The 14,633-nt window shown below is 45.0% G+C and overlaps 1 protein-coding gene across 9 annotated transcripts in view; it reads left to right on the forward strand.

Annotated features, from left to right (window-relative positions):
• The window catches only part of STRADA (STE20 related adaptor alpha), an 88,626-nt gene that overhangs the window by 71,651 nt on the left and 2,342 nt on the right, over positions 1-14,633 (forward strand). For 8 of the 9 annotated variants that reach the window (XM_029572173.1, XM_029572174.1, XM_029572181.1 and 5 more), the window contains one exon: positions 1,778-1,820. The exons of the other annotated variant lie outside the window; for it this stretch is intronic. In XM_029572173.1, coding sequence (XP_029428033.1) covers positions 1,778-1,820 — 43 coding nt within the window. The remainder of the gene's footprint in view (positions 1-1,777; positions 1,821-14,633) is intronic. 9 annotated transcript variants of the gene reach the window in all.

Below are 14,633 nucleotides of genomic sequence, written 5' to 3' on the forward strand. Positions count from 1 at the left end.
GTTGAGCGCGTAGTCCTCCAGCCCCTGGCGCTCTCGGATTGCATCTCCCAGGTCCTGGTGGCATCTCGGAAACCTTCCACCAGCAAGTCCTACAGCCTGAAGTGGAAAATATTTTCCATCTGGTGTGCAGGACATGGGTTGGATCCTTTCTCATGTCCCCTCCTCCGGCTGTTGGGCTACCTGTGCCATATGTCAGAATCTGGGCTTCAGACCAGCTCCGTCAGAATGCACCTTAGCACTGTTAATGCGTACCATCGGGATGTCGCTGGTGCACCCGTTTCAGTCCAGCCTTTAGTAGGCCATTTCATGCAGGGCCTCCTCCAGCTGAAGCCCCCTTTGCGGCCCCCGGTTGCTTCCTGGGATCTTAACGTTGTCCTGGCGTGGCTCATGCATCCTCCCTTTGAGCCGCTGCAATCATATGACCTGAAGTTCCTCACCTGGAAAGTCATATTCCTGGTGGCAATCACTTCGGCTCGTAGGGTTAGTGAGCTTCAGGCCCTTGTCACGTACCCTCCTTACACGAGGTTTTACCATGATCATGTAGTCCTGCGTATGCATCCTAAGTTTCTGCCCAAGATTGTCACTGATTTTCACATCAATCAGTCTATTGTTTTACTCACCTTCTTTTTGAGACCTCACTCCCACTTGGGGGAATGGGCTCTTCATACTTTGGACTGTAAAAGAGCCTTGGCTTTCTATCTAGATCGCATCGCTGGCCACAAACAATCCACTCAGCTGTTTGTGTCCTTTGATTCCAACAGGTTGGGAGTGGCAGTGGGTAAACAAACCTTGTTGAATTGGCTCGCGGATTGCATTGCCATCTGCTATGCACAGGCAGGCCTTCCGCTAGCCAGCAGAGTAAAGGCTCACTCTGTGCGGACTATGGCGACATCGGTGGCTCATTTACGGGCAGTCCCCATCGTTGAAATCTGCCAAGCTGCAACCTGGAGTTCTCTTCACACATTTGCGGCCTATTATTGCTTGGATAAAGACTGGCATCAGGACAGTGCTTTTGGTCAACACATCCTGCACAACCTGTTCCAGGCCTGAACCCATCTCTTCATGCTTCTGTGGGAACCAGACAGTCCCCTACTGACCTACAGCGCCGCAGTTGTGTTGTGTTCATTGGCACCTTATTCGGTCGCTGTTGGTCTCTCCTGTTCTCAGGGACAGTCTGGAGCTTGGAATTCACCCACATGAGGACTACCATCTTGCTTGTCCTAGAAGAAAGCGCATTTGCTTACCTGTAACAGGTGTTCTCCTAGGTCAGCAGGATGTTAGTCCTCAGAAATCCCGCCCACCTCCGCATGGAGTTGGGTTCTCCTTCCGGTTTGTTTTATTTTTTTCTCTCGAAATTTCCTTCTGTGTTAGGAGATTGAAGGGGGGACCTCGTGTAGATGCGTGGATAGCAGCATGCTGGGCATGCTCGGTGTGCTGGTCAAAGGTTCTAGAAACTTTGACAAAAGTTTTCCGTGCCGGGCTCCATCAGATGATGTCACCTACATGTGAGGACTAACATCTACTGTCCTAGGAGGAAACCTGTTACAGGTAAGCAACTGTGCTTTCTTGACCTTGGGGCTGATCTTTAACCACATTTTGCATTGAGAATAGTTAGATTTGGGTGGGTGTGAGAGGGGAGGGCTGCAGATAACATACAGGGCATATATACACAGGTAGGCTACATGTGCTTAAGGGGTAGAGAAGTTCTGATCCGGCTGCAGGTCATTATAAAGATGTACCAGCCTGGCCTCACTTTGCTTTAATTTCTCTTCTACAGGCCGACTGCTGCTGCCTTACTTGGTCATTCCTTTTTCAAACAGGTAGAGCAATTCATTTGCTTTATTTTTCTGATAAAGAGGCAGGGTTAGCCCTGCATCAGAATGCTAATGGAGACATTAACTTCAGGTTTAAAGCTACAGATGTAGGAACCCGGCCAGGGTGTGGAGGAGTTGAGCTCCTGCAGACTGTGTGCCTCCAAGCAGATGAATTCAGGAATACCCTGGAGATGTCAGGTGGGTCTAGAGGAGGTAAAAAAGCTGAGGTCAAGTTTTAAGTCCTTCAGCTCATGTACCTGTTCTGCGTTTCTAGGGCTGTAGATAGCTATAGTAATATCGCTGAGGAAGTCAACTGCCGTCATTTCTATGTTTCTATGTAAAAACCTTGGGAAATCACCTGGGCAAGACAGATCCTGCTGCAGTGTATGGAAGAGTGCACTTAGCCCATATCTTTAAACAAAAAAAAAAAGCCCTCTAAACATCACCCTGAGAAAAGGTCTGGTAAACCTGTGAACCCCATTATTACTTCCTCAAAACAAAGACATGCAAGTTGTGGTATGAAGGAAGTTTGGAAACAGAATATGACAGCAGATAAAACCCAGGCACCTATGGCTAAGTGAAAAAGTGTGCCCTCACTCCATATGGACTACAACATACGCGTAGATTATTTATAATCTATGAGTGGGCACATGATCCTTGGATCTGTATGGATGTGATCCTTCCTGTCTACTCAACTGATTAGTTATCTTTACGTTGTTAAGCAGAAAGTGTGTATGAGAGAGGTTTTTCATTATATTAAACTAATTAGGTTCTAGATCTCATTAACTGCAAAACAGAATTCCTATTTATACTCAGGTCTGTCCAGACACATGAGTTTTGCATCACTACCAGCAGATGGAGACAGAGAAGAAAAGCTTTACTCAGCCTTTATACTTAGGCCACCTGCAGTTCCACAATATTTCTCTGTCTCAGGTAGATGGTAGAAGTGTTAAGAACCTGCAATCAAGGACTGGGGGGAGGGGGGATTATAAAAAAGGAAATTGCTCCCAAGAATGTTAGAGCCTGCAAATATCCATCTCCTTAGTGGGATAGGGCGAGCAGGGGGATTGGTAGCCCTGTGTGTCTTGGCCCAGAGTTGAAAGCCAGTGGTCCAGTTGCCTTCCTACCCACGGAGTTCTCCTGGTGTCTCCCTGACAGAAGAACCAATGCAGGGAAGTAGTTTTTGATTTATTAGCATTCTTTCCCTTGGGGCTGGGATTCCTTAAGTATTTATTTCTTTTGTGTTTGCTTATGGAGGGAAGCTTTCAGAGAACGGCAGAGCTAATTTTTACCCCTGCTATTAAACCTCTACAGAATTTTATTCAACCTGCATTGGTAAGACCTAAACAGATTACTCTTGAGTCTATATTGAGAATCTTGGGGCCTCCATTTCTTTACAACTTATTCTATTTTCATTAATTTTCATCAACAAAAGATCATTATCTCTGGAATCTTGTAATGTGACTTTTTCATGAAAGTTTGAAGAAGTTAAACAGGAAGCTCAAGTTTTGTGACCTAACTTAGGAACTTTTGATTAAAGAAAATCAGCTATTACAGAATAAGGTAGAACATTTTGAAAATGTTATTCATGAGAAAAATCTTTGATTATAAACTTCCCTAAAATTCCACACTTACCTGATATGCTGCTAAGGATATGTTTAAGAAATATCTCATGGAAATATATAAGGTACCAGAGACCTCCATTATCTAAGTCCTATGACCTGCCCTCCTTTAAGAAGGGCAAGGAAGCTCAAGTGAGCTCTCAAGATAAAGATGTCCATATTAGATGGCATCAGGGCTTCCCTAAGTTCCTGGAAACTTCAGACAGTGCCCTAGCGGAAGCAGCCACAATGTTGGTTACTTTTGTGTTGGAACCTGATTGTGAATGGGTCTTAAGGGGTTAAGATACTATAAGAAGATTTGGATCATGAGGCAAAAGCCTTTCCCTTCCACAAAACTGAATTCTGCTATGTCTTTCCTCTCTGGCCTCTCATAGGAAAGGTACTCAATCGCATCAAGGGTCATCCAGGGAAGGTGATCTTAGTGGCTCCAGAGTGGCTGTGCAGGCTGTGGTTCATGGACCTGATAAATCTGGCGATGGACGGGCTGCTCAGGTTCGGGCAGCTTCCCATTTTCTTGGATCACTTCTGTCTCATGGCTTGGCTTTTGAGAGGCACCGCTTGTGCTTGAAAGGCTACTTGGAGGAGGACATTACTACCTTGTTGCAAGCTAGAAGGGCCATACACTTCTTTGGCTTATGTCCAGTTATGGAGAGTGTTTCAAGCATGGTACCACTTCAAACACAGATATCTTGCATCTTGGCCTTTTTGAAGAATGGTCTAGCAAAGGGGCTCGCGTTCAGTTCTTTAAAAGTACAAATGCAGTTCTGGCTATTTTAGGAGTAAGGTGCAGGGCATGGCCTTAGCTTCTTATCTGGACATAGTTTTTCTCTTGTGGGGGTTAAACATTTGTGCCCTCTGGTGAGACAGGACTGTTCCTTCATGGAATATGAACTTGGTGTTACTTAATGGCTCAAACAGAGCGTTGCTACCGACTTAATGACTCAAACAGAAAGTTGCTACCAGAAAGATGTTAAAGGTGGTCTTTCTGGTAGCAACTTGTTCCACCAGATGGATTTTGGAACTTCAGACTTTGTTGTACTGGGATTCTTTCCTCCAGTTTCCTGAAGACAGTGTTTCGTTACACACCATGCCTTCCTTCTTGCCTAAGGTGGTCTCTGCCTTTCATTTTAGCAAGACAGTGGAGTTTCCCTCCTTCAAGGACTTTGATTCTGTGGTGCTGTAAGTGAAGGAATTGCAGATTAAAATCTCCAACAATCAACACTTCTCCCTTCTTTCCCTCCTTTTGGATGTCATCAGCCAGATCTGTGTTTAGATCTTCTGTTTTAGTTGGAGGCCTGTAAACTACTCCAGTAAAAATGGATGCACTATCATCTTTTTTAATTTTATTTATGTATATTTTCAAATACATTCCAAGAAAACACTTGAATTTGCAATCCATGAGACAAAAAACAAGAAAAAGGAAAAAAAAAAGTTTCACATAATCCAAGTACTCCATAAAGGGAATCCAATGTCACATCCTCAGGAAAAAGGGAGAAAAAGCCCATGGAAGGGAAAGACTGGCAAAACAGAAGAGCCTAACCAAGTTTATGAACGAACTACGTTTCTAGAGAGTTGTGCTTTATCTAGGCATTAGGAGAAAAACAAGAGAGAGAAGTAGATTTATTACTCAGAAAAGCAGAGCGTTGAGATGGAAAGTAAAACATATAGAAAACATTTTGATATTTAATGATACATGTACAAGGGAACTTTAAAATAAAAAAATGCTCCCTCCAAGACCTTAAGCCTTAATAGTAAGAACTGCTTCCTCCTTCTCGGCGTCTGTCTAGCCAGATCAGAATAGACCGAAACTTTTAAATTCAAAAACAACTCCAGAAAATGACGGAAAAACATTTTAAGAATCCAATCTTTATCAGCCTCCAAAAGGAAAGATACAGTAAGAGTAGCCAGTGTAACCAAGTCCGTAAGAGTAGCCAGTGTAACCAAGTCCATCTGAGAAGTTTCCGGGATAGCTGTAATATCCAACTGAGGTACCTCAATTGATGAAAGAACATGTATATCCTTTGATCTGTTGTTTTTTTTTTTTGTTTTGTTTGTTTTTTTAGATTCTTGACACAAGTGGAAATGCCTGCTCAGGAATTTTAAGAATATCAGTCATATATTTCTTCCACATTTCTTTTGGAGCAATCAGTGGATCTTTGGGAAAATTGATAAATCGTAAATTCCTCCCCCGCACTTGGTTTTCCAATTGTTCCAATTTAGAAACAAGCAACTGATTAAAGAAAATCATAATTTGTGGTAAATCTGTTATATTGCCATGATCATTTTTAAAAGTATCAACATATTTCTATTCATCGAAACCTCAGTTTCCACAGTTTTCAAACGCTTATCCAGGACTCCCAGGGAACTGGCCACTGGCCTTAACTGATTAGGTATGTTTTTATTTAAAGCTTGAATTGCGTTCCATATAACATCTAAGGTAATTTTAGCAGGTCTTGGCAACTCAATCATCTGGATACAAGGTATCTCAAATGTATCCTCTCCCAATTTCCTGGAAGCAGCACTACTAGAAATGTCCCCTGTATTGCCAAAATTTCTTATAGGCACTGAAGCACTTTGCTCTTGGTTCATAATCTCGATGCGGTTCCTACTTCCTTCGGCGTTTATTGCTGGCGTTGATCCCTGCAAAGGATCCAGTGTTTGCACCTCTGCTGGATTTACAGGGGCAGATCATTCTTCCAGGGACAAAGAAGGGAGCGCATTTTGGTTTACCCTTATCTGGGCGACTATCTCATACAGGCCAAGTCAGAGGAGGAATGCTGACGGTCGATTCAACGGATCAGAGCTGTTGCAGTCTCTGGGCTGGGTGATAAACCTAGCCAAGAATTGTTTAGTGCCATCCCAGTCACTGGAGTATCTGGGAGCATGGTTTGATACCCAGATTAGCAGGATGTTTCTCACCTCTGAGAGAGTGGTGAAGTTGCAGACTGAAGTGACTCGTTTGTTACAACTTGCGGTGGCCTGGGACTATTTGCAGGTTCTGGGTTTTATGGCTTCCACGCTAGATTTGGTGCCATGGGCTTTTGCGCACATGCGTCCTCTCTAGAGAGCACTTTTGTCCCGTTGGAATCAGTTGTTGAAGGAGTTTCTTCTGCCTTTACCGCTGCCAGGGGATTCCAGATCCAGTCTCTTGTGATGGCTGTCTCACCACAATCTAGAAAAGGGAGTGGATTTGGAGACTCCAGATTGGATGGTGGTGACCTCGGATGCTGGGCTAGGGGGCGATCTGTCAGAGGCAGACTGCTCAAGGTCTTTGGTCACCAATGGAGGTGTCGAGGTCTCTCAATCGTTTGGAAATGAGAGCGGTTTGCCAGGCAGTATTGCTTTTTCTGCGACAGATCCAAGGAAGAATAGTGTACAATTCTGGTCACCGCATCTCAAAAAAGATATACCGTATTTCTTCAATTCTAAGACACACTGTTTTCCCCACATAAACATCTCTAAAAACAGGGTGCATTTTAGAATCGGGGGTGTGTCTTAGAATTGCAGGGGTTTTTTTCCAAATTTTTCTGCGCTTTGCAGGTGGCACCACACATTTTGTTTTTACACAGAAAACCCGCCTCTAAGTTTGACTGTTATCGCTCCACTTCGCTCCATTGTTGAATAAAATGGCACACTTTCCAAGTGTTGGAGCCACCGTTATTTCATTATAGTGGAGCTCACTCAGCGACAACTAAGAAGTTTCGGTTGTTTGAAACCACCTATGTAAAAAAGGTTGAGTAATTGAATTTCTTTCATTTTGATCCCTCATTTCACATCAGATATCAAAAATATTGCACTACGAAGATGAAAGCTCAGGGAGGAAGCGGAGTTCCTCTTCTTCCTGGCTTTCCTCCAACAAGCCAACACCTGGAACTAAGACTCTCCGACTAACATGGGCGTCCATCGGCCCTGACACTGGTGAAATAAACTGTGCCTCCCTTTCTCTGGCTCTTTGCTTTCTACCAGAGTGGGGCATCATAGCTCAGGAAACTTTTGCTAGCCAAGGGAACAAGCTCAGGCAAGTCAAGCCAGTTCAGCCATCTTGGATTTCCCCCCCCCTTTTTTTTTTTTTCGGACAGCCCAGTCTTCCCCCTACCACTTTCAAGAATGAGTAGGCCAGCCTAGCATTATTGCGAAGACTTTCCTTCTCTGCTTCCCTGACTGGAAGCATCCCTAGGGGCTGCAGGAGCCCTGAAAGGACTGCTGTTTTCCCGAGCCTCGTTTCTGACCGTAAGCTGAAAAACTCTTGCCAGCCTGAAACCTCCACATATCCCGCGAATGGGAAGGATTTCTTGGAATTCTTCTTATCCTCTGTCAACCTGTTCCCCTTCAACTCCCCCAACTGCTTCATCAACTGTTACAGATCTTCTCCGAACAACAGCTTCCCCTTAAAAGGATGGTAGCACAGCTGTGATTTGAACCACCCATCTGCCGACCAATTACACAACCACAGGAGCCTTCGCACTGCCATCGTGGAAACCATGCTCCTGGCAGATGTATGTACCAGATCATACAGAGCATCCGCCACATAGGCCAACCCGGCTTCCAGTTGTGCCTCAAGCTTGTCATTGCCTTGCAGGTGAGGCTCCTCCTGAGTCTTTTGCACTTAGTTCAAGCAGGCCCTCTGCATCAGGCAACCACAGATCGCAGTTCAAAGACTCAAGGCCTGGTAACTTGCCTGCCTGGTGCGAAGGTGGCAGACATCACACGTCACTTAAATAGGATTATAGACAGTGCTGGGGAGGAGCCGGCTGTCGTGGTACATGTGGGCACCAACAACATAGGAGGTGATGTCCTTTCGTGGATTACAAACTGGTTAAAAGTAAACAGAGAGTAGGATTAAATGGTCAATTTTCTCAGTGGAAAAGGGTAAACAGTGGAGTGCCTCAGGGATCTGTACTTGGACCGGTGTTTTTCAATATATATATATATATATATATATATATATATATATATATATGAATGATCTGGAAAGGAATACAAAGAGTGAGGTTATCAAATTTGCGGATGATACAAAATTATTCAGAGTAGTTAAATCACAAGTGGATTGTGATACATTTCAGGAGGACCTTGCAAGACTGGAAGATTGGGCATCCAAATGGCAGATGAAATTTAATGTGGACAAGTGCAAGGTGTTGCATATAGGGAAAAATAACCCTTGCTGTAGTTATACGATGCTAGGTTCCATATTAGGAGCTACCACCCAGGAAAAAGATCTAGGCATCATAGTGGATAATACTTTAAAATTGTTGGCTCAGTGTGCTGCAGCAGTCAAAAAAGCAAACAGAATGTTAGGAATTATTAGGAAGGGAATGGTTAATAAAACGGAAAATGTCATAATGCCTCTATATCGTTCCATGGTGAGACCGCACCTTGAATACTGTGTACAATTCTGGTCACCGCATCTCAAAAAAGATATGGTTGCGATGGAGTAGGTACAGAGAAGGGCAACCAAAATGATAAAGGGGATGGAACAGCTCCCCTATGAGGAAAGGCTGAATAGGTTAGGGCTGTTCAGCTTGGAGAAGAGAAGGCTGAGGGGGGGGATATGATAGAGGTCTTTAAGATCATGAGAGGTCTTGGATGAGTAGATGTGAATCGGTTATTTACACTTTCGAATAATAGAAGGACTAGGGGGCATTTCATGAAGTTAGCAACTAGCACATTTAAGACTAATCGGAGAAAATTCTTTTTCACTCAATGCACAATAAAGTTCTGGAATTTGTTGCCAGAGGATGTGGTTAGTGCAGTTAGTGTAGCTGGGTTCAAAAAAGGTGAGAAGTCCATTAACGGCTATTAATCAAGTTTACTTAGGGAATAGCCACTGCTATTAATTGCATCAGTAGCATGGGATCTTCTTAGTGTTTGGGTAATTGCCATGTTCTTGTGGCTTGGTTTGGCCTCTGTTGGAAACAGGATGCTGGGCTTGATGGACCCTTGGTCTGACCCTGCATGGCAATTTCTTATGTTCAGCTCTTTAACTGAATCTCTAGTTTCCTGTCCTGCGCATCCTTCAGTGCAGCTGACCCTGCTACTGGGATGGTTGGTCACCGTGGAGACTGAAGCATCCACTTTGGGAAGCATTAAAAGGTCCAAGGTCTCCTCTGGCAAAAGATACAACTTTGCCATTGCCCTGTCCACTTTAAGGCCTGCTGCGGGAGTATCCCACTCACAGACCACCACCTTCTTGGGCAATGGAAAGGCCTTTGGCCCCCATCGTCCATCCAGAACTGGATCCACCCCTTCATATCGGACTCCTCCTGCGCGACCTTAATTCCTAACTCCTCCAGGGCCTGCAGAATAAGAGGCCATGACTCCTCCTTTCAGAACAGCAGGACAACCCTCGGGTCATCCTCTTCCGTGCCATGAATCTCCTCCAGGTCCAGCAAGTCCTTGATGGTATCTGCATCACCACTTGTGGAATCCACAAGATGTTTCCAGCATTATCCCTAGAATCCGGACCCACATCTTCCTGTGGATCTTCCGAATCCCTGAGGTCCCTCTTGCCTTCTCCTGAAGAACATGCAAGACCCATGCGAAGGAGAAAGCCTCCAGCTCCTCCTGATGGCACCACTTTAACCCTCTTGTTGGTTGCGACTTGTGGGGCAGGGGCTGCCTTGCTCCTGTCCTCTTCTTGGCCAGATAGGCCTTATGAAGGAGCAGAACAAACTCTGTGGAGTAACCTTCATTATCCACTGCTTCCTTCTCCAGCACATCCTCATCAGGCTTCCCCTCACTACCATGCTCCTCAGACGTGATCAGGGCGGGGGCCGCTGGACGCTGTTTGCTTCTTGCTACCAAAATGATAAGGGGAATGGAACAACTCCCCTATGAGGAAAGACTAAAGAGGTTAGGACTTTTCAGCTTGGAGAAGAGACGACTGAGGGGGGATATGATAGAGGTGTTTAAAATCATGAGAGGTCTAGAACGGGTAGATGTGAATCGGTTATTTACTCTTTCGGATAGTAGAAGGACTAGGGGACACTCCATGAAGTTAGCATGGGGCACATTTAAAACTAATCGGAGAAAGTTCTTTTTTACTCAACGCACAATTAAACTCTGGAATTTGTTGCCAGAGAATGTGGTTCATGCAGTTAGTATAGCTGTGTTTAAAAAAGGATTGGATAAGTTCTTGGAGGAGAAGTCCATTACCTGCTATTAAGTTCACTTAGAGAATAGCCACTGCCATTAGCAATGGTTACATGGAATAGACTTAGTTTTTGGGTACTTGCCAGGTTCTTATGGCCTGGATTGGCCACTGTTGGAAACAGGATGCTGGGCTTGATGGACCCTTGGTCTGACCCAGTATGGCATTTTCTTATGTTCTTATGTTCTTATGCAAAAAAGAGATGGGGCTGAGGAGGCAGCATTCATCAGGAGCCTCTTCAACAGGCCTAGCCAATCTAGTGCTTTTCCATGTAGTAGCAGCCTCAGCCGAGGTTCGCTTCCCTCCTGAGGCGCAGGCAGAACAAAGCGTGGCAGCCGGACTGGCTCTTCCAAGATTGGTGCCATACTAGCAAGCACATGCATGGCACGATTGCCCTGCTGTGCTCCACGAGGGTCTGTCTGCCAACACTAATAACTCCCCGAGCTGATGAGGTTCTCATGATTCTTCTCCCCTTGGCGCTAACTGCTTCTACTGCTGAAAAACACTAGACAGCCAGTCCTTCTCACTCGTACCTGTTTTATCAAACTTTTTTTCCCAGGCATAGCACTAGAAAAAACAGCATCCAACAACAGACAAGTCAATATTTCCCTATTCCTGTGCTTGACCAGTGGTAAGGGGGAGAAGATCTTGGAGGGAAAGAGGGAACTAGATTCCCTGGCTTTGAGTTCCTCCGGATGCTGTGGGCTGAGACAGGCCAGCGATTACCAACTCCCAGCTCTACCTGAGGGATGGCCCATGAAGCTGCCTAATACCTCAGGGTGCACTCCTGTAACTGAATTTTCTGTCTCTCAAAACTATTAAATCTCTACTGGGTTTTGTTTTTTTTCTACATGCTCACAGAGGGCAGGTCTGCACGTCTACCATCTGCTGGAGATAGAGAAATACTGAGGGACTGCAGGTGGTACTCTTGCAGGCAGATACAGTAAAAGTCGCGGGAGAGCGGGCAAGTGCCTGCTGTCCCGGCACATGCACATGCCACTCTCCTGTGCGTGCGATTCAGTAAAAAAAAAAATTCAAATTAGGACCTGCAGTAAAAAGAGGCGCTAGGGACACTAGCGCGTCCCTAGCGCCTCTTTTTTGACAGGAGCGGCGGCTGTCAGCGAGTTTGACAGCCAACGCTCAATTTTGCCGGCCTCGGTTCTCAAACCTGATGACAGCCAAGGGTTCGGAAACCGGATGCCGGCAAAATTGAGCGTCCGGTTTTCAAGGCGCGGGCCGATTTTTTTAAATTTTTTTTTAAATTTTTTAAATTATTTTTAACTTTTGGGACCTCCAACTTAATATCGCCATGATATTAAGTCGGAGTATGTACAGAAAAGCAGTTTTTACTGCTTTTCTGTGCACTTTCCCGGTGCTGGCAGAAATTAACGCTAATTTCTGAAAGTAAAATGTGCGGCTTGGCTGCACATTTTACTTACTGAATCGCTCAGGAATAACTAATAGGGCCATCAACATGCATTTGCATGTTGCAGGCGCTATTAATTTCGGGGGGGGGGGGGGGGGGTTGGACGTGCATTTTCAACGCACTATTACCCCTTACTGAATAAGTGGTAAAGCTAGCACGTCGAAAACTGTATCGGCCTGTTGGTTAGGTAGCAGTGCCTTAAAGTTTTTGTTCTCTGTCTTCATCTGCTAGTGGGTATGCAAAACCCCACTTGTTGGGATTGATCTGGGCTATGAACAGGACTGCAGTTTAAAAAAAAAAAAAAAAGGTATCACCTTATACTTTGACTTATTTCCATGTATTCAAGAAGACTAACAGCATCTTTATCTGAAATTTAGCAAGTTGCAATAGCGGCCATCAGCCTGCAAAGTGTTTTGACAAATAGAAACAGAGAAACATGACAGCAGAAAAAGGACGTATGGCTCATCTAGTCCGCCCATCCATCCCAATTAATTTAGCATCACTTCCTTAGAGATCCTCTGTATTTATTTATTCCCATGCTTTCTTGAATTCTGATACTGTTCTTGTCTCCACCATCTCCACTGGGTGGCTGTTCAATGCATCCATCACCTCTCTGTAAAGGAAAGTTTTCTAAGATAACTCCTGATTCTGTCCCCTCTCAACCTCACCCTATGATCTCTTGTTGTAGAGCCTCCTTTCCATTTAAAACGGCTCACCGCCTGTGTTTGGAAACTTGTAGGATATTTGAATCTCTCTCGTATCTCCCCTTTCCTCTAGGGCAGGAGTCAGGAACCTTTTTGGCTGAGAGAGCCATAAACGCCACATATTTTAAAATGTAATTCCATGAGAGCCATACAATATGTTTAAAACTAAATACAAGTAGATGTGTGCATTTTATGTAAGATCACACTTTTAAAGTACAATAAGTCTCTGAAAATATTACACCAGGCCTTAAGACACCAATACATCTCCTATTAGGAAAACGGACCAAGTCAGGCTGCTATAGAGTCCTACACAGAAACTACACGCCAGCAGGAAACCTCACCTGAATCACGTGCTGTCCCTCACCTAACATAGAATAAAGAGACCAAAACGCATAACAAGAAGCATGCAGAAAAAACTGAATTGGAAACTGCAACAAGCCAGAGTCTCTGTATGCAGTGTAACAAAGGAAAAAAGAAACATCACCCATCCTTATAAAACAAATCAAGAAATATAAAATCATCAGCAGTAAAACTGTACTAACAAAAAGAACATATTTCGAAACAGCTGATGAGTGGAATATCCAATAATTAAAAACTCATATAAAACATTTCCAGATACCAACAAAATATTTCAAAATAGCAGACACAAAGACCCAGTAATGAAAAATAATAAGGATACAAAAATTTTTTTGCTCTGCATACCTGGGAACGTTTGATATCCAGGTGTCCTGAGATTGTTCTGAATTAGCAGGAGGCGGGGTGGTTTGCTTGGAACTTTCTCCTCTCTGTCACATACCAGCGCGCTCTCTCACACTGGATCTCAATGACACACCTATACACACATGCTCTCAGTACTCACATATACACATGTTTTTTCTCTCACTTATATAGGCTCTTAATTACACATTTACACACATGCTGTCTATCTTTTCACGCTTACACACACACACAGGCTTTCAATCACATACTCACATGCTCCCTCACCTAAATCAGCTCTCAATCACACACAGACACACATGGTCTCTCTCTCTCATTTAAACACAGGCTCTCAATCACATCCTCACATGCTCCATCACCTAAACCAGCTCTCAATCACACACAGACACACATGCTCTCTCTCTTACTTATACACAAGGCTCTTAATCATACATACACATGATTTCTCTCACACACAAAGGATCTCAATCATACACACATACTCTTTCACACAAACAGGTTTTCAATCACAAACTTACACATACAGGTTCCCAATGGTAAACTTACATTCATGCTCTCTCTCACAGGCAGGCTCTCAATCACAGACATACTCTCTTTCACATGTACAGGCTCTCAATCATTCACATACATGCGATCTCTCACTCACACACACACAGGCCCTCCCCCCCCCCCCCCCCCGCCCGCGGCCTGGAAGAGGAAGTGGAGAGTATCGGGTGCATGCGCGGCAAGAAGAGGCCACGCTAGTGCGCTCGGCACCGGCCCGAAGAAAAGAAGACTGCAGCGCGGCTCGGAGGAAAATGAAGAGGTTCAACCGCGGCCGATGGGACTCCGCCTCCGCGAGGGCTGAAAATGAAGAGGTGAGCGTTGGGAGGAGGCTGCTGCTGCCGCGAGTTCCCGGGGTGGGGGAGAGAGAGAGTGAATGAGCGAGCAAGCATGTGTGTTTGCTCGCTCATTCACTCTCTCTCTCCCCCACCCCGGGAACTCGCAGCAGCAGCCTCCTCCCAACGCTCACCTCTTCATTTTCAGCCCTCGCGGAGGCGGAGTCCCATCGGCCGCGGTTGAACCTCTTCATTTTCCTCCGAGCCGCGCTGCAGTCTTCTTTTCTTCGGGCCGATGCCGAGCGCAGTAACGTGGCCTCTTCTTGCCGCGCACGCACCCGATACTCTCCATTTCCTCTTCCGGGCCGCGCGGGGGGGGGGGGGG

This window comes from Rhinatrema bivittatum, chromosome 12 (assembly GCF_901001135.1).
Source record: "Rhinatrema bivittatum chromosome 12, aRhiBiv1.1, whole genome shotgun sequence".
In the NCBI taxonomy this organism is placed as follows: Eukaryota; Metazoa; Chordata; class Amphibia; order Gymnophiona; family Rhinatrematidae; genus Rhinatrema; species Rhinatrema bivittatum.